Source organism: Canis lupus, chromosome 21 (assembly GCF_011100685.1).
Source record: "Canis lupus familiaris isolate Mischka breed German Shepherd chromosome 21, alternate assembly UU_Cfam_GSD_1.0, whole genome shotgun sequence".
In the NCBI taxonomy this organism is placed as follows: domain Eukaryota; kingdom Metazoa; phylum Chordata; class Mammalia; order Carnivora; family Canidae; genus Canis; species Canis lupus.
Window position 1 is genome coordinate 43,309,118 of NC_049242.1, and position 26,837 is coordinate 43,335,954.

Here is a 26,837-nt window from a genome sequence, read left to right on the forward strand (position 1 = left end):
CTCACAGCAGCCTGTGCGGTTGGCGCTATGATCATCTCCATTCCGCACATGAGGAAACTGACACCCAGGGGTCATGTGGCCTGCCTAGCGGTGCAAGCTAGTCATTAGCTGTCACAGCCTGAGTTCGAACCCAGGGAGCTGGCTCCCGCACTCTTTGCTCTTAACCACTACTCAATACAGCGGCTCTACAACTAATATAGCACCAATTAGACTTTTGCTGTTCACTTTTATTGTTTTTGAGAACTATCTTATCATCCTCAAGTGTGATGCTGACATTTTGGGATCATCTGACATTCATCTTCTTAAAGATCAAAGCCCTTCGTGTGTCAGTAAATCTGCAGGGCGACTTAAGTGCACATCCTGTCGCCTCCTTTCTTGTGCTGCGGGCTGCAGGCTCTGCCTCCATCCACCCTCCAAGCACATGATTGATGGAGACCTTGCCTTTCCTCCTCCCCCCTGGCCTTGCTGGGGGTCATCTGGGCAAGGCTGCAGGAAGCTGGCTGTAGTTCTCCTTGGGGCCAGCAGGTGACACTAGAAACCAGATTAAGACCATGGTTTGCCTATACAGCACCAGGTTCTCTAAAGGAAAACAAGACAGGATGGAAGTAAAATTGTAAAGAAAATATATATTTCCTTTTTTTTTTTTTTTTTTTTACTGTCACAGTTTTTTTTTTTAAACCGTCACAGAGTGGGTTTTAATCAAAACACCTCAACTGCTTTCTGAAAAGATACAAGTTTAGACAGAAAAAGCATTCAGCATTTACCTCGCCTCTGCGCTGACACGGACATCATTCTGAGGCCCCTATCAGTGCTCACATGTTAGAGGCTATAATTTGTCTGAAAAGTCCCGCTAGATTTGGGGCATGAGGGATGAACATAATTAAAATAGCTTTTTCAGTTTCTTGAATTAAGGACTGAAATGTATAAGAAGAGCTCGGATTTACCTAATTGGTGGGGGAAAAATGTGAGACTCTCCTGCCTGTGGCATTCTCTGTCTCCGCTGAGCTTTACCATTTCCCCCAGTTGTTACTACATCTGATTTATTCTTGGGTGAGGTCAAGACCTGCCTCGCCTTCCTGTCTCAGAAGAGATTAAGCTTCAGAGAATTTTATTATATTTTGCAGAAACATATCACGTAATTAGAACAACCAGCAGTACGATTTAGAGGCAGGTCTATTGAGAGACAGACACTTTATGAGCATCATCACTAAAGCTTCTGGCCACACTGGCTGGTGGGTGGTGCTTCCCCCCATTTTACAGGTGTGTGTACTGAGGCCTCGAGAGGCTAAGGAGCTTGACCAAGGCTGCGGAGCTTGCAGGAGGCAGAGCTAAGGCTTGACTCTTGAGCTGTCTAGGCCCCAGTATATTTCTCAAAACTCAGTGCTTTCCTCCCCAAGTGGAGTTTGGCCAGTTTTTTTTTTGGATTAAAATAATTCTAAGCCCTTGAGCAGAAGGTCAGGGAAAAGAAATTCTCGGGACCTGCTGTGTGTTTTGAGAAAGTTTCTCAGCTCTGCTGTGCTTTACTTGATATCCATTATGAGGCCCATATGGGAAACCTATGGAGATCCCAGAAAGTATCCTGAACCAGATTCCCCTTCTGTGTCTGGGAGCTGGGGATAAGTAGAAGTGGTCGATAGCACATCACTATCATTGTCAGCTGATATACCTCTCTCCAGGGCCTTCCTTGGCTGCCGTGAGCAGAAAGTCAGGGTGGGCCTGACTCGGTGGGTCAATTAGCATCACTCACGGCCAGGCCCATCGGAGGGTATAAACAACGGGCGTGTTCATCAGAAGAAGAAAACTGTTTCCACATGTCCGTTGTATCAAAGCTGGCTTGGCAGAGGGAAATTTACGGCAAGAACGAATTTGCTCGGATCAGTTTGATGTGATATTCGTGCAACTGGAAATGGGTACCAAAGGACCAACTCTAACACTTGTTTTTTGCCATTTGCCCTTCTGTAAAATGGATATTTGTAGTATGCTGGAATGAGCTAAGATTATGGGTTTAAATTTCTTCAAACCCTCTGAAATAAAATTGATCATTTTTATAGGTGCCTCCTTGGATTTATAGAGCTATAAATATTCTCCGTGCAATTATTATATACACAGTCAGATCACGTCACTGAATTATGTGCACACATAAGCAGATGTATTACTATTTATATAGTAAATGAAATGGAGCAACTTACCATAATTACATTAGGCCATGCTTCCAATAGACTGGTTACTAAAGCTTATAACTCTAGGGGCAAATGTTTAAAAAGCGGCCTAGAGAGTAAGGCATCTCTTTCCATAGGAGCCGTGTTTTCAGCCATTGTCTTCAGGCTCACGTTGCTTCGGATCAATGCATTGAATTATAGTTGCATTGAAATAATCACTTGCCCCCGCGGCCTGGGCTTTGCAGCGATAATGTAGCTATGCCTCGCATTTGTATAGGGCTCCGTGCTTTTCTCAAACACTTCCATATATCATGTTTCCTGATATAATTCCCTCCAATCATTTTTGGGCAGCTATTGTACTGCTTGAGATGGAACAAGAGGTGTGGGGGGGAAACACGAGACATATGTCATCATCATTAGGTACGTTATTCTGGGCTGATGCTGCCATAGGCAGGGTAAACACAGGCAAGAACACAGTCTCCTCGGGGCGATGCTCCCCAAAGGTTTGGCAAGAACAATGAGAACCCCTGTTCTGTCTTTTCCACTGCCTCTCTTTGGTACACGTGTGGCCTTGTTCCTTTTCCAGCTATACTCACCGTGTCCTCAGAAGGGTCTCACAGGTCTTGCCAGTAAAAGTGTGCGGCGATAGGACCACAAATATATCAGGGCCTCTCTTAAAATTGAGGGGGGAGGCTTTTGAGTAAATACCAGATGATTGTTCCCAGCAAACCACCGTGTTGTGTACACAAGGTGAAACACATCCGTTTAAAGCAGAGGAGTCTGAGACATAAAGGCCCCTCAGCTAGTTGGCGGCAGAGCCGAGATGGGCCTGCCGGTCCCTGGACTCCTGGCTCACCGTTTGGTGACAAGGAGCATCTGCCTTGAGTCGGTTGAGAGCGGGCTGTGCACCCAATCTGTGTCCCTTGGTTTATTGTAGGACTCAGCTTCTGTCTCAGTCACTGCCTTGCAGACCTCTCCCATCTCCCTCTGCCAGCTTTAGAGGCAGTACCTGGATACGGGCCATTCCCCATTCAGGGAGGAGGCAAAGAAGATTCAACTCATTAAAAAAATTAAAATACACAAACGTAAAGGATTTCTTTCTTGTAAGAAAAGCTTGATTATCCCCTATAGAGAGTACAGACAACCACTTAAATACACCCAGCAGTACCCATCCATCACCTTGATGCGTATCCTTTATATTGTCTTCTTAGCCTGTGTGTGTGTGTGTGTGTGTGTGTGTGTGTACACACCATATGCATTGCTCAGTTCTAGGGGATGACAAACGCAGGGTCAGCAGTGTGTCATCTTCATCTCTCTGAAATTCCATTCCTTCATCTGGAAAATGGATCGTTCATAACACCTCTGTTTTGGGGTTGGTACAGGTGTCATATGAGATCATAGATAAGAAAGCATCCAAGTCGTGGCGGGGGCTCCATACGTCACTGTTAGGAATGACTACTTCTCATCACCAGGCTAACACGTGTGTTTCTCTTTTCTCCCTAGTTTATCCTTTGCTTCAGCTTTTACCAGTGGGAACCCATGACCTATGGCTCTTACCGCTACCCTAACTGGTCCATGGTGCTTGGATGGCTAATGCTCGCCTGTTCAGTTATCTGGATCCCAATTATGTTTGTGATAAAAATGCATCTGGCCCCTGGCAGATTTATTGAGGTAATTCCATCAGCATCTTTCGCCTGCCATCCCCTCCCAAGGGAGAAGCTCTGAGAGCTCTGTGCATGAAAAAACAATAGATTCGGTAAACTTCTTCTCAAGGGAGACGCGGTGATTAAGTGATCACAGTTGCCACCGTTTCTATTAAACCCATTTTTATTATATATTATTCCTCTAATGGAGAGGCTCAGCCAATCCGCAGGCCAGGCTGTTATTATGTTATTCCTCAGTGCGGCGACAGCTCTGGGGAATAAGCAATCAGTGTCTCCTCCTTCCTGGAGCTCCCCCTCTCCTCCTTACCCACAGTTTAAATCCAGTGCTTGCTTTTTAACTACATGTCAGATTCCCCCTTTCCCGATCTTCTTCTCCGTCCAAGTCTTCCTCCAAACATCTATTACCGTTAAGTTTTAAATCACTACTCCTTCCTGCTGTACTGGTATCAGGGAGGGCTGAGGGGGTCCGAGCTGATGAACATGTCGCCATCCCCACACAATGTAGTGAAAGGTCAGGGGCATGGCTGGTGCGAGGTGAGACTTGTCTTTGTTAATCCCTTGCTGGACCCTCTCCTCATTTCTAAAGGAAAAAAAAAAAAGAAAAGAAAAAGATCCCTACCCTGTCTCCAGGGTTGATGGGAAGGGACTGCCACTTGTTGAGCCACCAGGGAAGTGTGGTCAGGCTTTTGTTGTTTATGAGAAGTCACCTGCTCGGATGTGCTAGGAATAGATTAGCACTGTGTCTGTCTTGAAAATCCAGAGGTTGGGCCTTTTGGACCAGACCAGTGTTCAGGGTGGGCCCAGGGGCCAGCAGCATCAGCACCGCCTGGGATCTTGTTGGGAATGCAAATGATCGGACTCCAGCTCGGCTCCACTGAACCAGAGTTGGGGACATGGGAGCCTGGTGTCTATAGTTTAGCCAGCTCTCCAGGTGATGCTGATGCACACTGAAGCCTCAGAGGTGTTGGGACAGACCAAGGCGAAGGAACACCTGCCAATACAGGGTTATAAAGAACAGCTGTAAGGCTTTGTTCTTGGTCCATCAGCCAAGAAAAGGAAGAGAGCATCCCACAGAGACTCTGGAGGGAGAAGCAAAATGAGAATAAAGTGTGTGAGTAAATGCACAACACAGATGTCTACGTGATGGGGAGGTGGCTTTTATTTTCAACGGACTACAGATGGAGATAGAGTTAACAAAGGGAATGTAGGAGTCTCCTTACTGAAGTGGGATTCCAGTTTCCATCCTCAGGAAATTGTCTGCTCTCCCCTGTAGGTAAATTCCTGGGGGCCCCTTTACCCTCAGAAAGGTCTTCCTCTTGCCCCAGATGAACCTCCTGCCAACTGACCCAGGAATCTAGTGTAGCCTCTGCTACTTTTGTCTTAGGCGGAAATTCCCAAAACTGATGAGTTGGCTACATAAATTTATTATGGTTGATTTGGGACACAAAGGTTGCAAACCGATGCTTAAGGGGAAATTAAACTAACAGCTCTAAGAAGCAGCTTCACGTTAATAGATAATAAACATGTAATTGTTCCCCGTTATATACTCAGAAGTATGTTTTCTTTCTTTTTTCTAGAAAAATATTCCCATCAAATTATGTTTTCCGTAAAAAGTTCCATGTTAGAATAATAGTTCCTATTATTTCTAGCTTGCCTGCAAGAACCCACACTGCTGAACCAAGTCAGAAGCATAGATTTTTGTCAACAGATAATTAAAATCTTTGCTTACTCTTGGCAATGCGTCTTTGGAGTTGCGGGTCCTCCCGTCCCCCAGCCATTTATATACTTTGGAGAAATATGCTAAATAAAATCCAATTATTTTGATGTAACAACCCACTGTTGAGACCACAGAACAGAAGTAATTGAGCGCATGTCCTTTGCAAGACTGCGTTTGGCAGTGGAGAGAGAAGCTTGCAAATTCTCCTTATTTGGAGGGGAAAAATGTGTAATTAAAATCTGGGCCCTTTATCCTCTATTAATCTTGGGCAAGGCAGACCCTGAGCAATTGTAATATTGCTTGCAGGGTGATGTAAATACTTTCAAGTGAACCAACTAAGTTTCGCCTTTAACGGTTCCCCAGCCTAGTTAATTGTTAGGGCTGAGGTTTTCAACTGCATCTCCTGGCGGGGGACCCCTCAAGGGGGACCCTTGAGGAAGGGTCTTGGCGAAAGCAGTGGCCAGCAGTTTGGGGATCGATGGGCGGTGCTAGGGGAGGAAGGTGCATTGCTTCTGTGACCCTGTGTACCTTTGGCTTCTTTGCAGAGGCTCAAGTTGGTGTGCTCGCCGCAGCCGGACTGGGGCCCATTCTTAGCTCAGCACCGCGGAGAGCGTTACAAGAACATGATCGACCCCTTGGGAACCTCTTCCCTGGGACTCAAACTGCCAGTGAAGGATTTGGAACTGGGCACCCAGTGCTAGTCCGACGGCATGGGATGGCCCAGGCTTGATCCTGTTTTTTCCTCTCTGCCTCCCCTCATGGTTTCCCCAACTTTCTTCCCATTTTCTTCTCTCTCCCCACATCTTGGTTCATGTCCATGCATGAGAGTGGTTATGTAGAAAAGTAAGATAGGGTGTCGCATGCTGTAGTCAGGAGCTAGACAGCCCACTCGAGGCGCTCTTTGCCTGTGTCCCTGGCGTCAGTTTCCAGGAGGGCTGGTCTTCTGAGCACATGCCGTACTTGGCAGGGGTGGATCAACTAGGTGAGCACTTTCCAGTGAAGCCATAAGTAGGTATGCATGACTTGGTCAGCGATCCACCGCGTGTTGGTGGTGGTGGTGCCATCGAGACGTATATAGGATGGCGGACTCACAAGTCTGGTGTTTGGACTCAGTAGTGTTGCTGAGCAATGTAGTAATTTCTTGCAGATACAGAAAGTTGAGGAGGGTATATTTGGAGCGTCAGCCGTGGCTGCAAAATGTTTTAGAGCAAGACAAGCCAGTGGATTTGGACACCGCTGAAGTGGCTGAGTTCGCATTTCCATTTGCAACTGGGGATCTGTTTTCCTTCATTTAGACCGACCGTTTCAAGTGTGCCGAGAACTCAGATATCCCGTCTCTGCACGCTGCGAATCTCGGTGAAGAACTCTTGTCCTTCGCTTGTCTTTTAAAAAATTATTTTTATTTATTTATTTTTGTTTTAAGTTAACCGTATTTGCGAATTCTCTTGGTCATTTTCTCCACCTGGGCAGAAGAAGCCATCGCGAATTCGTGCCTCTACGCGGTCATGGTACAGCTCCATTCTAGTTTGCACATGACATTTAGCGCTGTGGTTCAGTGTCATGATCCCATGTTTCTTCTCTTCAAAAATGTCTCTCTATGAGCTGTGGATTCCTTGTGTCTCAGCCTCTGGGAAAACAAGACTTACCCTGGTTCTGTCTATATATTTTACATATAGAAGACACAACTTCGTACAAGACAGACACTTTCTCAGTTTTTACTCTTTTTTCATTCACAGTAAATGCCAACTGTGGTCATAGAGAAACCGAAGAAGCGCGGAGTTTAATAGAAAGCAACCATGATATTCACTGTGCTGGTAGTACATTTTAGGTCACTGTATTTACAGGAATTTCTGATAAATACAGCTTAGGTAAGTAGCAAGTGAGCCAATTAAGACTATAGCTTTTAAGACTACATTTAGCTGATTCAATTTTAAGAGTTCCCAATTCACAGTACTCATAACTGTGCTCTAATGAGAGCGAATCATATGTCTGCAGAGACTGGCGAAGCCGTGACCTTTATTACCTTCTTGTATCCTGAACACGCATATATGAAATTTTTAAAATGTGGTATGTGTTCATGTAGTGTGTACGTGTAGTGGTGTTTTCTATCCTTATAAATATCTTATGAATCACTGTAGAGATGGTGAGTTTAGAGTAGTGTAGTCTGGATTTTTTTTTTTTCCTTACGGTAATAATATCCAAACCTAAAATCGTTTCCTTTAGGGGAGACCATCTCCATCACTTTGTTTGTTTGTCTTCATATTACAGGGTCTCAGGCCAAAGTTTTCAGTTTCAATCTTGTATTTTTGATGTGACATTTTCATCCCGTTCAACCGCAGTGAAACCTAACAGAAGACCTTCGTGTGACATGTTTTCCTTTGCTTTTTGTCTAAATGACTTCGTTTATTGAAAAAGAGTCTTAACTCATTCTACTGAGCTCCTCTTCCTGGGGCAGGTGTCATTGCCACTTGCCGACAATGCCGTGAATTTCCAGGTTTCAAGAACTGCCCGTGGAAACTTGAGAGAAAGGAAACAGAGCTGGGCTTTGAACTGTGGGTTTTCATCCCTCTCGTCTGCAGTGCACGTGTGTTCTTCCCCCCTCCCTGCCCTCCTTTCCTGCCTCTCTCCCAGAGCTAGAGCCTGCGGGGCTCTATCCCAGAAACTAAGCGGAGCCTCCCCACGCATGGCGTTAGGGAGCCGAGCGGTGGCCTCACGTGTCCCAGTGGCTCCCCTAGTGACCGTCTGCCACGAACCCTCTTTTCCCGAGAAAGCCATATGGATGGGGGTCCCCCGTTCCTGTAGCAGGTTCCACGGAGTGGTGCCCAAAACTAGCCTCTCCAATGGGTGACCGCTGGAGGGGGAGGCAGGGCGGACTGACTTAGGTTTGGAAAGGATCTGCAGCCTTTCCAGTTGGAAGGCTGGGGTGCAGAGCTGGAAATCAATTAGCATCCTCTTCTCACGGGACTGGTACCCGTGTGTCAGGACGGATGATGATGATGATGATTTCTTTTGGCTTCTCTCTTGCGCCTCTTGGCGAAAACGGGAGTCTGATGCTGGATGCCAAGGCGATTTCTGCTAATTAGTGCTGTAGTGATTAAAAGAAGGGGGGAAATTTAAATGAGCTGCAAGTTGACTTGTGAGGGCAGGGCCCTCCTCCTGTGTGTCGTGGGGGGGGCACCTACAGTTCCGTCCCTTGGGGTCTGTCCGGGGTAAGCCCCAGGAGCTGTGCCCTGAGCAGTGTTTTTCCTCTTCCCTACGATTTCCAAGTCTCATGTAAAGTTTGCCTCAAGATGAAAGGTCCTGAACTCCCCTGGAAACAGTGACTTTGTAAAGCCGGTTGTCCCCACTCGTGTAGCCACTGCGGCCCCGAGGCTTTCCCTGGCAGAGGGGTTCGGCGCCAGAGCACCCCCACCTTGCAGCCGCTCCCCCGGACCTGGCTGGGGTGCTGACCCCACGGCGGCTCCTGCTCTGTGCTTTCTCCCACCGTCAATTGGAAGAAAAAAAAATTGAACGAATGAAATGAAAATGGACAGCCTTGTTCACAGACTGCTACCTGAGCGCTCTCCTTCAAACTGAGTTAAACACCAAGTCGGAAAACCTTTTCGTTGGTTCACTGTGCAGAGTGGTGGGGTGTGTGCCACTTGGAAGGTTATTTCCCGACACCAACAAATGCCAGAAACCCATTCCAAGAAAGAGAGAGAGAGAGAGAGAAAAAAAAAAAGCCATATGTTAAAAGCAGTAACCTTGTACTATCCTTAAAGGACAAAAAAAAAAAAAAATGTGTATTTCTTAACTCTTGGTGTTGTGGCTTCTTATGCAAATATTTGTCTTGCATATTAGTGACTTTTACTCTCCTTAGGGCTGTGTCACGTTTGTCATACAGGTGTGTCCGGTGTGGTCTTCTTTTGCCTGTTTCTTTTTCCTTTGTGTGTATCCGTTGCATGGAAGCTGTGGTCAACGCAAAATCTCAATGACCTCAACGGCTTCGAAATTTCCAATGTGTTTTGAATGTGTAAGAAATGTAATCAACTGGTATTTCAGCGAGCGGCACTTTAAAAAGACTTTAACACAATGATCTTGAAGTGGGTAAGACTGGGGTCGTCTTTCCGCGAACATCGCATCAGAGTGGAGTTTCCCTCGATGAAGTTCTTCCTCTGTTATCGCCACGTGCCTCAGTGCTCCCTGACAGCCTTCACCTGTCAGCGTGGTTTGCCCAGGGCCTGAAATGAAAACTTTTCTTCCCTCTTTGTTCCCTTGGCCATCAGTCATCGTCCTCATCCCAGAGGCTTGCACAATAGCTATTGCTTAACTAACGTACGTGCGACGGCAGGGTCCCACTGCTGCTGCCTGCCGTCCCCGGATTTGGTTTTGTGACACTCTTCTGTGAGGCAGATGACTCAAGTGAGAGCATGTTGTATGGCAGGTTGGCTTGCAGGCACCAAAGGCCAAGGCCAGCAAACGAGCATTTCCTCTGTTTCGCGCTGGGTGGGTGAGTTTCATCTTGATAGTCCTCCCTCCCCAGTGTCCCAAGGATTTGTAGAGCGAAGCTCTGTGTCTTTCCCAGACTTCGCTTCCACTGTATGGGAAGGCCAAATAGTTTTGAGTTGCGGTCTCGGCTGGGGTCACCTCTGAGCCTCCTGCAGCCAAAGAGGAAGTATTTTCAGATTGGGCATGCATCGCCTCTGAAAGCGGTGGTTTGATTTGCCTGCTGTGGATTAAATACATCTTCAGGTAACCATTTGCCTTATAGGTGTATTTTATTGTTAGGGTGATACTTAGCAATTGACTAGGACCTGTTTTGTCTGTCTTTTTTTTTTTTTTTTTTTTGGTCTTTCTTTTGCACTTTATTATGGACCTATCGTGGGATAGGTTTATTCTGAAATTGTGTACTTGGCTAATGTCCTAAGTGCAGGCGTCTTATGTGATACTGTTGCCTATGAATAAAGATATGTTCCCTAATCAGGTCCGTATATTTTTTCATTAACTATACATGAGGAAAATATATTATGTTACAAATGATGCATCATATATATATATATATCTTACAGAGTGTGTATTATATACTGTGCATTATTCATTTAAAAAGTCATTATTCTTGAGGCCCTACCTCAAATTTTGTATTTATGTCTACAAATGCAATTTATTGTATTATATATTTGCCTATTATATACTGATATAAATTAGAATTTATCTTAATAATGTATGAGTTCACGAAACCCTAAATAAATGTCAGTGTTTAAAACATGATGATTATAGTATTGTGTCTATTACGAACCCATTCCCCACGTTCTCTCTTAACGAATGGCCTTCAGGTATCCCCAGGATTGATCTATTTTATTGGGAGGAACCCAGAACAGAACTGGAAAACTGCCCTCCTGGGAAAATGAGATATTGCGCTGCTGCAGAAACAAATACCAATTAAATTGTTATACTCTTAACCATCAGAATGCACTATTGTTGGCTGAATTATTAATTACCTCTCATAGGGAAGGAGAGGGAGGGAGGGAGGGGGAGATGTGAATGAATCTGAACAGAGGGGAGGGGTGAGTTAAATCCTTGGGTGTGTCTGAGTGACCATTTTGTAAGGCTTCAAGTCAACTCTATTTCAATTCAGCAAACATTTAAGTAGCTTCTTCATTGAGTTAGACCCCAGGCAAAACAGAATAAAAAATAGGACAGTCCGAGATCTCAAGAAACTCAGGGCCTAGTAGAAAGACTACTTCTGTTAAACAAGTTAATAAATGCCATTCCCCCTTTTTGAGTAGGTGGCCCCCCATTGCCTGCTGAGACACGGGCCCTGAGTTCCTGTGTTACGTGTAGACACTGTGGCTGGGTATTCCTGTCTGATCCTGCCAGCCTGGAAGCTCCCCCATGTCCTCGACCGAGTATAACAATCGCGCTCTTTCTCCATCTTCAGCTTCTGGGTTGGCAGATGAGGGGATGAGCTGGGCCTCCTTTAGGGGGAAATCAAATGCCCTCACAAGCTGAATCTGAAAACCTGCCAAGAGCATACGTGTCCATCATGTGCAATGAGATCCACGCACACACTCAGGCTTGTCTGTAAGTACACTTCAGCGGGGACACCAAACTCCATGTCTTTCATGAGATGGAGCCTGTGTTGAGCTCTGTGCTCAGCAGGGAGTCTGCTTGAGCGTCTCTCTCTCCCTTGACCCCTCTCTCTTCCCTCCACCCCCACCCCATGCACACTGGCATGCTCTATCTCTAAAATAACAAGTAAATCCTAAAAAAAAATAGGCTTTCCCTAATGGCGACAATGACAAAATGTGGGAAGCACAGAGCTCATGCATCCATGGCAGGACCAGTCTACTCTGGGCTGTTAAAGATGGGTGCAGGGCTCTGTCTGGGAGGAGCTGGTGCTGGTGTTTGCTTTTACAACTCTCCCATCTCCCTCCATCTAATCTGTCCTCTTGTTTATTTGTTTGGCAGCTGTTTGTCCCCTGTACTATGCAGCTATTTTCCTACTGAGCTTATTGCTTGGACGGTCCTCTGCTTTTGCTCCTGCTTCTTTCCTCCTCCTCTCTAGATGTCTCTCCTGCAAGCAGAGATTCAGAATCTCACAGTTGTTTGGAAGTCCAAGACCATTCACTGTAGTATCTCTGATACACAAATTCTTGAACAACAGTCTGTTTTGCGGGAACTGGATTTACAAAGAGATCAGTCAATGTGGGAGGAGTAGTCACTATCTAGAAAATTCACCATGGGGACTCTTAACAACAGGAAACTCCTCCAGTGACTTCTGAGATACCTCAGCTTTGCAAAGATTGGATTTACTTCTCTGATTTACACAATCTACTGTGTAAAACAGACTCTGTGTGGTTTGAGACACACCTTTCTTGCATCTTAGTGTAATCTATAATTTTATGAGAATTGTGATATTGCAAGTCATTTAACTTAGCCCGCTTTCTTTTTCCAGCAAACTTCTCCAGACACTTGTAGGATTAGGAGAAAACAATGATTAGAATATAGTGTGGATCCACATCGAAACAGACTCATATTTTCACCATTCATTGATCCTGTCACTCATTTATTTACTTTTACACTCTATTCAGGTCTTATTTATGTTTCCAGTACCTAAGAGTTTGTGACACACAGTAGATAATAAATGCATTGTTTAAAAATATTTATTTATTCACAAGAGACACAGAGAGAGGCAGAGACATAGGCAGAGGGAGGAGAAGCAGGCTCCATGCAGGGAGTCTGAGGCAGGACTCGATCCCGGGACTCCAGGATCATGTCCTGAGCCAAAGGCAGATGCTCAACCACTGAGCCACCGAGGCGTCCCCTCAATAAACATGTTTTTTAACTAAACGAGCAAATATTGAGTATTGGCTCTGTACAAGGAACAGAGCTCAGCGTAACAATGCGCAAGAAAAATGTGAATTAGATCCTTCCGTCCAGGTTACTCAGAGTGAGTGGGGCTTTAAGATGGGTATGTACATTGCCAACATACACAGTGGAGAGTACCGCGTGCCACAAAAGGATTTAGGATAGGAATATATTAAGGGGGTACAGAGGAAGAGATTTCTTCTGGCTGAGAGGATTTCATGAGACAGGGATCTAAAAAGGATTTTGACCATGAGGAGGGTTTTAAGATGAGGTTTCCAGGCAGATGGAGGTAAGTAAGTGATGGCATGGACGTACGACAGGCCATTTCAAGAAAGAGTGATGGATGGAATTGGAAGGTATAGCATATTCTTGTGGGAAGTGAGAACTGAGGCTGAAAATGTAGTTTAGGACTTGACAAAGTCCTTCAATGCCAACGTGAAGAGTCCAAATGCTGCCTGACAGGCCACTGGGAGCCATGGAAGGTTCTTGAATGGTGGAGAGGCATTCCTGGCCTAGGCAGCTATGACGCTGGAGACAAAGCATCGTCCTGGGGTTGAGTTTCAGCTCCTTGCTTACAGTCTCCGTTTATCACTTGTGAAACAGGGACATTTATACCCACCGCCCAGAGCTGCTGCGAGGATTCAACTGAAGTTTGTATGTGAAAATGTAAGACTGCATAAAGGTTGGGTATTTACTATGAGAGTCAGATTTGTGCATTTGGAATATTGACTTGGTCTCTGTGTCGAGGACGGATGAGACTGGGGAGGAAATTGAGACAAGAACACTGGTTTGTTTATGCAAGAAACCAGCCCTTTCTAAATGTCAGAAGTGAACTCCAAGACACCAAACCATGTCATATATCTAGAAATATAGGGGGTCTACACAGGTATCTCCTTCCTGACCCATGTGACTAGGGCCACCTGGGGTTACATTTAGAAGTTAGAGCAATCAGCACAGAGATGGCATGAGCCAATAGGAACAGACATGGCAGTGGGGCTGGAGAAAGGTCTTGGAGACTTGCCCTGCTGAGTGCTGCGTGCTAAGTTTCCGGATCTTGGCACCGTCTCAGAGTCCAGGGCAGGTGCCGGGGCAGGTGTGGCTCAGGGGGTTTCAGGACAGACTGGATATTTTTATCCCACTACTGTTCTCATGCCTTCTCCTCTCACTCAGGGGAGGCAGAGGGATTCCGTGGTGACTTATGAGGGATGCTCATTTGCACAATTTCCCCACCATGTTCATCCCATGCGGGTATTGGGGACAGATGGCAGATAGAGCTTTAGGCCCTGCCTTCTGAGGTAGTATGAATTTGAGCTTTCTTCCTGGGAGCTTTGGCACAGACCATAATAATTTAAAAAAACCACTCTGCCCCACCTATTCCAGAGTGGGGAGTACTGCCAAGCCCAAGCCCATGGTAGTCCTGAGGCGTCCTCCCTCCCTGTTCTTGCCTTCTTGGGAGTGCCTCACAACCCTACACACAATGCGTCTAGACGTAGGGCCAAGGTGAACTGGCACTAAGCCAGTATTGGTATCTTGCAAAGTTGGTACAGTGTGAGAGAGAGGGGTCGAGACTGAATTCCTCTGGATTTCTGTTCTTCCATTCTTTAGTAACATCTTCGACTTTAACTAGGCTTGTTGTCACTCAGCCAAATGTGACATTTCCCAGTCCCCCTGCAGCCAGGTATGGTAGACTGGCTACTGGCTCTACTTCTTTCCCCAACCCTGAATCACATCTGGGCTATGTTTGCATCATGAGCAGATTAATTTTTGACTTTAACAGCATGCGAGCAGAAGCGACAGGGGGCCTATTTTGAGTCTGGACCTTAAGAGACCTGGCTTATTGCCGCTTGCTCATTTGTGACCCCCGGTGCCACGAGAAAAACATGTCCTGGCTAACCACTGGTCCAAGGCAGATGAAAGGCTTGTGGGAGAGAACCACGCGACTGACAGTCCTGCTGTGAGAAATCAATCAGCTCAGCCACTGTGGCCCGAGGCAGAAGTGCCCGGCTGAGACCAGCCCAGACGAGCTGAATCCCAGCCAGCCCGCAGCTGTGTGTTGTATGCCACTGAGAATAGTGTTGCTTGCCACTGAAAGTTTGTGGTCAGTCGTTATGCAGCAATAGGTAACAGATACATAGGGCATGGATGGCCGCATGACCAAGTGTTGCCCGAACGTAAGTAGAAGTGACACATGGGACTCTGAAATATGTTCTTCTCCTTCTCTTTATTCCATGTTTGCTATCTGGGATGGATAGATAGATGATAGATACAGATAATGGCTGGAGTAGCAGCACCCGTATTGAGTCATAGGGATGGTAGAGCAGAGATCTAGAAGGAGCCTGGCTCCCTGAGGATTCATAGAACCACCAGATGAAATATGGACAGCCTAGCTCTAGAATTCTTTATCCGAGAAAGAGAGAGAGAGAGAGAGAGAGAGAGAGTATTAAACATCTCTTATTGAAGTTATTATTGTTTGGGAGTTTTTCTGTTATATGAAGCCAGATGGAATCCTTGCTGATACAGGTCATAAAACAAACGAGAATGACTGGAAGGAAACCCAGGGAGCCACTGGGAAATGTGAGAAAGTTTAGTGTTACTTGGTTGGCAAGGGGAATTTTTGTGGTCTGTGACTCTGGAAAGTGGTCAAAAAAGCATCAGAAAGGACAATTTCCATTTTATGTGGCTAGCAGAGCCAGTCTTCTGAATTGATGTGATAAGGCATTGCCTAAAGTAACTAGAGGAGGCTCTCCTAGTTCTCAAATCGCTCGCTAGGCCATCCCGTGGCCTGAAATTCCTTCAGTGGCTATTCATGGCCTTGGGTCAATAAGCCTGCTCATGAAAGCTGTAATTCAGTGAGGACTTCTCCCTCTCTCCTCACTCCGCGTGAGCAGGTATGGAAGGGTGCCTTGCTCCCAGTAGCAAAGTTGCTGTTGCGTACGGGGGACTTGTCCTAGGAATGAAGTATTGGTTTAAGGCCCGGAGAGAAGAAGACCAGGGAGATGCTTTTGTTGGGAGCTCAGCGACACTGGATGGTAGAAGGAGACTTTACGGAGGGAAGTTTGAGAGTTGATGAAGGGGAGTCAGTCAACTCTTCCCCACACTTTTGCTTTCCATGGTGAGAGATTTTCCTTAAGCCCTTTTGGCTTTTTATTCCACTCCCTTCCTACTCCTTACAGAGGTGTGGGGAGAGCTATTGGGCCTCATTTCGCAATGAGTTCTTTTTCACTTTCTTACTTCACTTGCACCAGTGGGAGCTGAGGGCTGTGCCGAGGTTCAGCTTAGAGGGAGGGTGGGTGGCCAGTCCATTTGGGCTTCCACATTGGGATAGTGTCTTTCAGTATTGTGTCTATCTTCATAAAAGTCATGTTTGGCCTCCTGCTAACCCTTTTACTTATCAGTTGGTTAAAACTTGCTTGGGGAACAGAGCTGCTATTTACTCATCTCCCACAAGACTTCAACAAGGAGGCTGAATCCATGGGCTTCCTCCTAGGAGAAGCAGGGTAGCTTAGCAGTTCAGTGCACGGATTCTGTAGTCATACTGCTTGGGTTTGAAGCTTGGCTCAGTCACTTCTTTGGCAAATGGCTCAGTTTCCACATCTCTAAAGTAGGTATATTAATCCCACTTAACCTTGTTGGGTTGTTTTGAGGCCTAAATCCATGGAAAGCACTTATCTTAGAGCAGTAGCCCACCCAGAGTTACATGTAAAAAATGGAGCCATCATTATTCTGGCGGGGTTGGGGCAAGTCCTGCTTGTAGGGGGAAACTATCCTGTTTGAGGGTAGCACGTCTGCTTTTCCCTGGTCTACAGGAATGGACAACACGTGCTTGCACAACAGTTAACAAAATGTGGGTATGTGCACACCTTGGTTCTTGCCATCAGAAACTTGAAACTCATCCAAGATTATTGATATTGGAGACTAGGAGGGTTTCAGCTAGTGAATTATGAGATGCCTTTATCTATATGTCTCTCTAAAGATTTTTCTGTCTTCCTGCAGGTTTGATACCTAGCTTTGGTCCAAAAAGTATTTGAAGCTGCAAGACAGAAGGACAGTAGTTAGCCTAGCAAAATATAAGTCCTTGTAATTTGGATATCATTTAAGTTTGAATGTTGTAATTGGAAGTAGACATTTTTCATGTAGAATTTATATATTCGTATCGAGACAGAAGTGTGTGTACGAATATACTCATTCGACCCCTCTTTATGATTGGATGCATGCTTCAGGAAATGAGAACACCCCCCAAGGCTAGGGGCGCATGGTTTCAGAGAGTGCTGGGGCCTCCAGGTTTGTGAAGGAGACCCGGGGTTTTTGCGTTTTCCTAGGCTCTGCCTCCAAATTGGCCCTGGTATTAGTTTCTAGGGCAGCCGTATCACAGCAATGCAAACTGGAAGGCTTAACACAACAGACACTTAGATTCTCATAGCTCTGGAGGTTAGAAATCTGAAATCAAGGCATCGGCAGGGCCATCCTCCCTCCAAAGCCCCCTGAGGGAGGGTCCTCCCTTGTGTCCTCCAGCTCTGGTGGCTGCAGCACCTCCTTATTTGCCTCCTTTGTCCCATGGTGTTCTCCCTGCCTGGCTCTGTCTTCCCATGGCATTTTCCTCTTCTTAGAAAGCCATTTCGAATTAAGGCCCACACCGACGACCTCATCTTAACTCAATTACATCTGCATAAACACAATTTCTGGAGAAAACAATGCACAGGTACTGGGGATTAGGATTTCAGCTACCATTTTGGGGGACACAGTCCAATCTGTAATAGCATTATCGTCTGATTTTCTCCAGTTTTACAAGGAAGCTTGTTATGTGTCCATAAATGTGAAGGTAGTTGAAAGGCCATTTGGACAAAGGAGAGCAGTTTGATGAGGGGGACAGAAGGGCAGTAAACAAAATGCAAAGTTTGTCTGCCTTGGATCTGCCTCTAGTTTATGGATTTAGTTTGGAAACTACGAGGAGTCCTTCTTGCTTGCCCTCTGTAGACTCTGCTGTCCCAGAAAGAGTCAGCAATGGAGCAGCTCTGGGGGCCCCCCATGCGGGAAGGCAGTCTGTTGCCTTGGTGATGGTCAATGAGAAATGATCCAGTCTCCATGCTGCTTCCTGGGGGCTCTCCACTGAGTCATTCAATGAACATTTATAGAGCTCTGGAAATGTGCTAGGGACTGTTCTAGGTGGAGAGATATGTTGGTGAACAAGAAAGGCAAACATCCTACTCCTGTGGGGCTGGCATTATACTGGGGAGACAGTATAAATAAGTCAATGACTAAATCGTTTTTTCAGATAATAAGAAGTACTCTAAAGAATAAAGCCAGGGAAGGAGGCAGGGAGGGGGAGAGAGAGAGAGAGAGAGAGAGAGACCCCAGTGAAGTGAGGAGAAGCCCCCTTCCTGATGCAGGGGCTCCCAAGAAGTTGACAGTCGTTTGGAGATGTGAGTGATGTCAAAAGAGAACCACACAAAGATGTATGGTTCCAGGTAGTGGGAGCAGGCCATGAGGAGGGTATGAACTTGGGAAGTTTGAGGAATGGCAAGAAAGTGGATCTGGATGGAGCTAGGGGGGGAGTGGGCACAGAGACAGCTGGAAGGTCGGCAGGGGCCTCCTAAGATGTGTGAATGTTTTCAAAACATGGTGGGAAAGTGCAGGGGTTATTTCCCCCCCCACCCCACAAGGGAATGGGATTTGACACATGATTTAAAAAGCAGATTATGACTGTGGGGGGGAGGGCGGTGAGTGAATTATAAGCAGCAAGAGAGGAGGCAGAGGGAATAATGGGGAATTGGTGGGGAGACCCGGAAATGTGATGGACTAGAGCAAGGTGGGACTAGCGAGAGGGTGGTGCGAGGTGGTTGATTTGGGATTTTTCTTTAAGGTAGACTGACAGGGCTTAATGGTGTGAATGTGGGGGTATAGGGAAATCAAGTCAAGGATGACCCCAGGTTATTTGGTTGCAGCATCTGGTGAAGGCTGGTTTCTGTCTCCTTAGAAGGCAGCAGGAAGCGAGTTTGGGAGGAGGGAAAAGTCACAAGTCCTCATTTGGCCATATTATAATTTTTTTCTCATGACCTTAAAGAAGTTTTTTGTTTTTTTTTAAAAAACAGCTTTATTGAGATACAACGTACACATCATACAGTGAACCTATTTAAAGTGTACAATTCAATGGCTTTTAGTATATTAATCCGTGAGTTCTTCATCCACCACCGCAACCAGCTTTAGAACATTTTCATTACCCCCGAAATAAACCCTGTGCTCTTTAGCTGTCACCAGCTCATCCTCCCTTCCCCTTCCCCTCAGCCCTAGACAACCGCTACGCTACTTTCTTTCCCTATAGGTTCTGGGTGCTGATTCTGGACATTGCCTAGAGAAGGAATATTTCCTATATAAGGAATAAGATATGTGGTCCTCTGTGACCGGCTTCTTCCACTTAGTATAATGTTTTCCAGATTCATCTGTGTTGTGGTGTGCATGGGTACTCCATTTCTCTTTACTGTTGAGTAATATTCCATATATAAATATATCACATTTTATTTATCCATTCATCAGTTGATGGACATTGTGGGGGGCTGTCTCCACCTTCGGCCTATTATGAATAACGCTGCTAGGAACGTTTGTGTATCACTTAGCGTGTGGACATATGTTTTCATTTCTCGTGTGTGTGTACCTAGGAGTACAATTGCTGGATCATATGGTAACTTTATGTTCAACTGTTTGAAGAACCATTTTACATTCCCACCAGCAGTTATAGGAGAGTTCTAATTTCTCCACTTCCTTGTCAACATTTATTATCTGTCTCTTTGATTTTTAGCTATCCTAGTGGCTGTGAAGTGATAGCTCACTGTAGTTTTGATCTGCATTTCCCAGATGGCTGATGGTGTTGAGCATCTTTTCATGTGTTTATTGGCTTTTTGTGTATCTTCTTTGGAGGAATGTCTATTCAGATCCTTTGCCCGATTTCAAATTGGGTTGTCTATTTGTAATAGTTTCTTAATAGATACAAGTCTCCATCAGGTATATAACTTGCAATTTGCCCTCCTGTTCTATGGGTTGTCTTTTCACTTCCTCTGGTGTCCTCTGAAGCACAAATGCTTCTAATTTTGATGATGTGGTCATATTATATTTAAGACACCTTATGGGCAGTTGGGGGTATGAGCCTGGGGTTCAAAGGAGAGACTGGGGCTGGGGATACACATTTGAGAATCATCCATGTATAGACGGTATTAAGAGCCATGGGGCTCGATGAGAACACCGAAGGGTGAGTGTGGCTGGAAGAGAAGAGGGCTGACACTTACACGGGTCAGGAAGGAGAGGCAGAGGGATGATCAAAGGAAGCTCCTTGCTCCTAACCGAGAAGGAAGCTCTTCAGAAGGGCAGTGTGGACTTGGGATATGGCATCGGGTAAACCCAGTCTCATTGCTTCCTCCACTGAGCACAGGTCCCGTTGCAAATATCCCAACATCAAGCACCTACACGGCCGTGTGGTCCCATCCTTGCCACGACAGAAGTTTGCAGGGCGTATTCTATGGAAGTCACCTTAGCCAAACGGGTCTCCACACTCAGACTCTCCACTCAGGAAATGCACTTACAGGGGGAGATTGAAGTACTTAGTTATCTGGGAAGATTTATGACCTTGTTGATATTAACTCCTGTTACTGTTAATGGATGTGATGCTGCAAAGCTTTGACGGAACATATGTCTTCTTTATTTTTTTAATGGGACACGCTAACAGCCCCGTCCCACAGGACCAACCAATTACAGAGACTTCAAGATAGAGAGCGCTAGAGGTCTTCCCCAGGCCACCTTTTCCCTTCTGGGGTCACTGTGACTTCCAGGGATTCCAGGATTTCTGAGATCAAGAAAAGGGCTTTTGAAACACCAAAGTTCAAGACCGGTACAGGCTGCTCCTGTTGAGGTGTATTTAAAAGCTGCCGGGGAGGGAGGGGCCATAGCTCTCACAACACAACACGCTTTGTGAGTATTCTCATTGGCAAAGCCCAACAAAACTCGAGGAATCCTATTTTCTGCAACATGTGTGATTTCGGTGCTGGCTTTAAGTGTAACATGCTCCAGGTGGAAGGGGAAGAGTCCCGGCTCTGTAATGAAAACACGGAGTCAAGGCAGACGGATCCCCGCTGGGCTTGAGTTGAATCCCAGAAGAGTCAGAGAATCAGTTTAGCCTTGACATCAGTTTACCTCTTCATCTTTCACCTCAACTTCTAGAGGGCCCAATACACTTCTTTGTTCGCTTCCCTTCTTTGCTCGCTTCCTCAGCCATCAAGAGCTTGAATTTACCTCTTGTTCACTTTTTTTTTTTTTCATCTGCCAAGGGACCACAACGTAGAGGGCCAACTGGGACAGTGCCTTGCATACAGAAATATCCAGAAAAATAGGGCAGAGATCAGAAGAGCATGGAGATAGAAGCTTCTGTCTTAATAAGCAGTGCTGCTAATTTGGTGACCTTCAGTGGGGTCTCCTGGGGACCCAGTTACGTAGGGGTTAGAAACATGGGAAGTGAGAGAAGGTGCCAGAAGTGAGAAGGGCAGGTCCTTATCAGTGAGGAGGATTCTGAAACGTTGGAACTGGTTTCCAGGAGATGAGGGAGGGCTGTAGAGACGTTTCCCTTTCCTCCCCTGGGATTGCAAACATTAGAGGGGTGGGGTGGGCTTAGAGAGGGGAGCCCAGTGCGAGCAAGCGCAGGAGCTTTAAATCCCCGTGGGGCTCACTTGCTATAAAACAGAGGTTCTAGCATCTCTGATTTCACGACTCTGCACCCCAGTTACAAGTAACAGTCCTGGATGGAAGTGCGACAGAACCCGGGGCATCTTTATAGGGAAGCCCGGGGGGGGGGGGGGGGGTCCGGAAGAGGGTCTCAGAGTAGGAAGAGGACTTCTCTCCTCTTGCCCACAACAAAGTCTAACTTTTCTCCCCGGGGAACAGTGTTGGGGTGGGGGTGGGGGGACGAGGGTCCCAGAGGAACTACGGGGGAGGAGAGTAGGGCTCTCGGCACCACCATCAAGTCGCTGAGAAAATGGTTAGGAATTTCCCCTATGTGGCAGCATTTGCCCTGCAGAACCCGAAGGTCTGCAGACAGACTCCCCGCGGGTACCCGGGGAGGGGCCGCCCGAGGCGGGGGGCGCGGGGCGCAGGTGGGGGCGCCATCCCCCCGGCCCCCGGCCCCGCCCCCCAGCCAACCCCGAGTCACTGTTTTCCGGGGGGCGGCGGGGGCGCCTGGCGTCCCGGGACTCGGGCTCCGGGGTGGGGGCGCTCCTGCTCCCGCGGCCCCAGCCGGAGGGCGCGACCCCCGCGCGGCGCGCACCTGCCCGGGCCCCCCTCCGCCCCCTCCCCGCTCCGAGGCGGGCGCAGCCGCAGCCGCAGGGGGGCCGGGCCGGGCCGGGGGGCGGGGCGGGGCGGGGCGGGCTGGGGGCGGGGCGGCCGGGCCTCCGAGCGGGGCGCGATCCCCGAGCGCCGCGCCCGCGCCGCCTCCCGCCTGGCGCCTCCCGCCTCCCGCCTCCCGCCTCCCCCGCCGCCCGCCGGCAAGTTTGGCGGCTCGTGTCCTCCCGGCCCGCGCGCCCCGGTTGGCGCGGACCCGCGGAGCGATGCCGGGGGACGTGCTCCTAGTCGTGTGGTTCTGCGTGTGCGCCGCCCGGACAGGTGAGCGCGGCCCGGCCCGGGGCACGGGCTCCGCGCGGGGCGGGCAAGGGCGGCGCAGGGCGGCGGGCCCCTGGGGGCGGGGGCGGGGGCGGGGGTCCGGGCTGCGGTGCCCCGGGAGCCCCCCTCCTTGCAGACGCGGCCCCGCCGACGCGGGAGTGAGGGGCGCGGCCCAGCCGGTCTCCCTCCCTGCCGCTGCCGGGAACCAGCCCCCGGGGGGAAGCCGCGGCGGCCCGGGCGCGCGAGCCCCGCACCCCGCAACTTGCCGGGTGCGCTGCAGCCGCGGTGCCGGCGCGGGGCGCGGCGGGGAGGCGGCGGCCGCGGGAGTCGCACCGCAGACCGAGCGCTTGCGGCCGGAGGGCAGGGCGCGGGGCAGCGCGGGGCGAGGGGCGCGGGGTGCGGGCACGGCTGCGGGGCAGGCGCGGGGCAGGGCGCGGGGCAGGGCGCTGGAGCCAGAGCTGCGGGGCGCGGGGTGCGGGCAGGGCGCGGGCAGGGCTGCGGGGCAGGGCGCAGGTGAGGGCGCAGGGTGCGGGGCAGGGCTACGGGGCAGGGGTGCGGGCAGGGCGCGGGCAGCGCTGCGGGGCAGGGTGCGGGGCGAGGGGCGCGGGGTGCCGGCAGGGCCATGGGGCAGGGCGCGCGGTGCGGGCAGGGCTGCGAGGCAGGGCGAGGGGCGCGGGGTGTGGGCACGGCTGCGGGGCGAGGGCGCAGGGCAGGACGCAGGGTGAGGGCGCAGGGTGCGGGGCAGGGCTACGGGGCAGGGGTGCGGGATGCGGGCAGGGCAGCGGGGCAGGGCGCAGGGTGCGGGCGGGGTGCGGGGTGCGGGCAGGGCTGCGGGGCAGGGCGCGGGGTGCGGGGTGCGGGCAGGGCTGCGGGTCCCCGCGGGATCCCTGGTGTCCCGGTCCCCTGGCCGCCCTTCCGGGGGGAACTCGGGCGCGTCCTCTCCCCTGCACCGCGTCCGCAAGGGCCGAGGGAACAATAATCGGGGAGTCGGCGCGGAGCGGATCCGGGGCGTCTGCGGAAGCTCGCAGCCAGGTCTCTCCCGCTGTAACCGCGGGCGGCGGCCGTGGCGGGGGGACTGGGGTAACCGGTAATTCGCGAAGTCCCCGCTCGGTCCCGCCTCGGGAGGCGCAGTAGTGAGGACGCTGAGCACGCCCTGCCCTCCGCTCCCCATCGCCCGCCCGCAGCCCCATATGTCTTGGGGTTCGGAGACCAGTTCCCGGTCGTCTCCTCCGCGGGTCCAACAGTAGAGGAGGGGAGGGGGGCACGGCAGGGCGGAGGTACAGCCCCCCGGATCCTGATTCCCGTGCCAGCCCGCCCTAGGACGCGCTGCCGACTTTGCACCCCGGGACCGGCGGGGCTCACCCCTCCCTTTCTCTTTCCCTCTTTTGCCCCCCGCGTTTCCCCTCTCAGGAGGCAGAGGCTCCTTCCCAGGCCAGGCGGCGAGCTCGGGAGAGGGCTGGGGAGGGTGCCGCGCCTTGATTACCGAAAGTTCCCTCCGCCTGCGCCCCAGGGGCCCCTCTTAGGCCTGCGGCCGCCCGAGGACCCGAAGTTGGGTGTCTCCGAGGTTCCTACTGGTCTTTTCCATTTACCCGGCTCTGAGAGGGTAGTGGCTGTCCCTTTGCTTAATGGAAGAGGGACGGGTGTGGGCTTCTCCAGGGACAAAAGGAATCCCGCCCCCCCGCCCCCCCCCCACCCCGGGCTTCCCAAGGCTGCGGAGACGCTCCGTCCAGCCTAGGACAGCTGCTCCTTGGGTCCTGGGCTTTGGGAACCAGGAGCGCAGGGGAAGAAATGCGCCCCCAGAGGATCAGGTCGGGCGAGGCTGGTGCAGAAGCGGGGTGCCAGTCCCGTGCGCGACAAGCAGGTGCTGGTGGACATCTCAACAGAGGAACGGGAGAGAGAGAAACTGGACCGGGGAGGGGGCAGCTTATTGGTCATTGCACATCCTCAGGTGCACATCCTTCCGACCGGTGTGCCCTGATCCTCTGTGCTCATTAGTTCTTTGCAAAGTGGGCGCAAAGTGCCCCCATCCGGAATGGACTGGGTCTCCAGGGTGCATTGCTCGTGGACACCTCTGAGAACACAATCTTTTCCGCTTCCCCACGCCAACCCCCTTTAACCATTGTGAAAATTCTGTTATGGGGAGGATTTATTCATGCATTTCTTCACTCATTCAACAAACAGCCGATTGCCTTGCTGGGTGCTGGGATTGCTTATGCCCTGAGGAAAGGACTTGGTCCTCGACTTCCAGGAACTTAAAGCTTAGCTGAGAATCTAGGTAGAAACTGGAAAACGTTTTGTCTCCTTACAGCCTGGGGTGTTGGGGGGCAATGGTGTAGGAGAGGAGGGAGTATAAGAAGTTTCAATGAAAGCCATACAGAGGAGAAATGGTAGGAAGGAATTTGAGGGAGGGGTGGTTGGTGGTCAGGGAGGGCTTTTGAATTGGGAGGTGACCTTTGAGAGTGGTGTTTCGAAGGCTTTACAGGGAGTTTTCCAGGTAGGCAAAGTGGGGAAAGCATTCCAGGGGAGCATTCCAGGGGGAGGGCACAGCCTGTGCACAGGCTGGGGTGGGGGGCATTGTCAAGTCTGCCCTATTGGTTGTGGCAGTTGTGAGGAAGCTTAGGTTTTCCGTGCCACTTGGCACTTCTTGCACACCAGAGGCCACACACATTTCTTCTACAGAAATTCTCAGAAGAACCAGGATGACGGGAGGGGGGTTGGAATTGTATCTCCAGTCCTTCACTTAAAATTTCTTGTCTCTTGAAGGGGTGTGATCAGCAGTTTTCTGGGGGCAGCCGCTTTGATGGGCCCAGGAAGCGTCATCATCCCTGAATCAAACATCCATCCTCTTTGGTGGCAGAGGCTGGCTCCTGATTAGTTTATCAGGATCCAAACAGCCGCTTGGAAAGTTTATTTGTCAAGTGGGACAGTTGTCTGGGCTGTTAACAGTCCAAAATGAAGTAAACATGTGGTTCACTTAGCGAGCTGCTCAGATATCGCCGCCTTTTAATGGAAATGAATAGATGATATCAGGCACAGTTTAATTAAAGCAGCGCTGCGGTGCAGTAGCAGTTACATATGAAAAGATCTAATGATAGGTGTCACAGGAAGCTGCTTAAATTGCTCATTGTTCGGGGAACTTGTTTTAGAGGGTAAAATGGAATCAAGATAGGAGGTGCTGTTCTCTAGCGCTTGTTATTTCTGGGTGAAAAAATGATTTCTGGGATTTTCAGGTGCATCCCTACCGAGGAAAATGTAGAAGGCTTCAGTATTAGCGGGGATAGGGTATGACGTCCACGAGTTTTCTCCTATGGCTTGGCTGTGTGCATAACACAAAATTCCCTTTTCCGTTGGTTTTGGTCACCAGGGCCATCGTGGTGGTGGTGGTGGAGGTGGTTGGGGTCGGGTTTGGGGTGTGGGGAGCCCCTGGGACCCCTTTTGCTGCCTTTTGCTGCCACCTGCTGGAAAGGAGAGCTTTTCTTCTCGAAGCACTTCTAGGCTATTCATGAACTCTGACATAATAGAGCTGTGAACAGAGCCCCCAGCCTGCAGTGATTATATGCAACGTGTGGCTAACTTAAACAGGCATGGAACGTAGTCTTCAAGGGTATTGTTTTTGGGGATCTTTGCAGGAGTCCAGGGGTCCGAATCCGATCAACTGGTTGTGACATCCTGCTGTTATATGAGGTCTTGGAGCATCTCCTCGGCATCAGATTCCTCTGTGTTGACCAGGGGAAAACAGCTGCCATCACGGACAGTGAGCTGGATTAGATTTTTGAAGTGAGCCAGACCCAGGAGGATTTGCTTGGGAGCTTATGCCCAGGACCCTGAAGGTGGACTGAATGGTCTTTAGGCCTGAGCACTTCCCAGGCAGGACTGTGGGGGTGGCTGGCAGGAGCAGGTGTCCTGGGAGATTAGGGTGGAGGTTCGGAATCCCAGAACCAGGCCTCAAGTGCCTCTCTCATGGTGGTGACACGCTGCCTTCCAGGTTTTGAAAGGTTGTTTCTTCCCCAGAAGCTTTTTATCCTGCTTAATTCCAATTCCCAGCTTCAGCCCTTTGTAGAGCAGTTGTGGCCAAAGTAGAGAACTTTAATAGAGTTTCCTGGGAAAGGGCAGGAGCTCCATGCTTGGACAAGAAGCAGAAGCATTAAAAAAATTATTTTTATGGAACCAATGATCTCATAGTACATGAGGTTCAGGAGAGGCCGTGAAATGCTACCTTATTAATAGATTTTCTGATTCCCTAGGTGGTGTGTAAAGTGCTATCTTTTACACATCCTGCTATTGGCGCTCGGCATTTCCATCCTGAAAGGAGACCAA

At 49.3% G+C, this 26,837-nt stretch overlaps 2 protein-coding genes across 3 annotated transcripts in view; both read left to right on the plus strand.

The window, feature by feature from the left end:
• The window catches only part of SLC6A5 (solute carrier family 6 member 5), a 56,079-nt gene extending 45,326 nt beyond the window's left edge, over positions 1-10,753 (plus strand). Inside the window, exons 14-15 of the mRNA XM_038568193.1 lie at positions 3,663-3,830; positions 6,086-10,753. Coding sequence (XP_038424121.1) covers positions 3,663-3,830; positions 6,086-6,241 — 324 coding nt within the window. The 3' untranslated portion in view covers positions 6,242-10,753. The remainder of the gene's footprint in view (positions 1-3,662; positions 3,831-6,085) is intronic.
• Positions 10,754-22,381: 11,628 nt separating this feature from the next.
• Positions 22,382-26,837, plus strand: part of NELL1 (neural EGFL like 1) — an 822,581-nt gene continuing 818,125 nt past the window's right edge. For both annotated transcript variants that reach the window (XM_038569260.1, XM_038569261.1), the window contains exon 1: positions 22,382-22,523. In XM_038569260.1, coding sequence (XP_038425188.1) covers positions 22,469-22,523 — 55 coding nt within the window. In that variant the 5' untranslated portion in view covers positions 22,382-22,468. The remainder of the gene's footprint in view (positions 22,524-26,837) is intronic.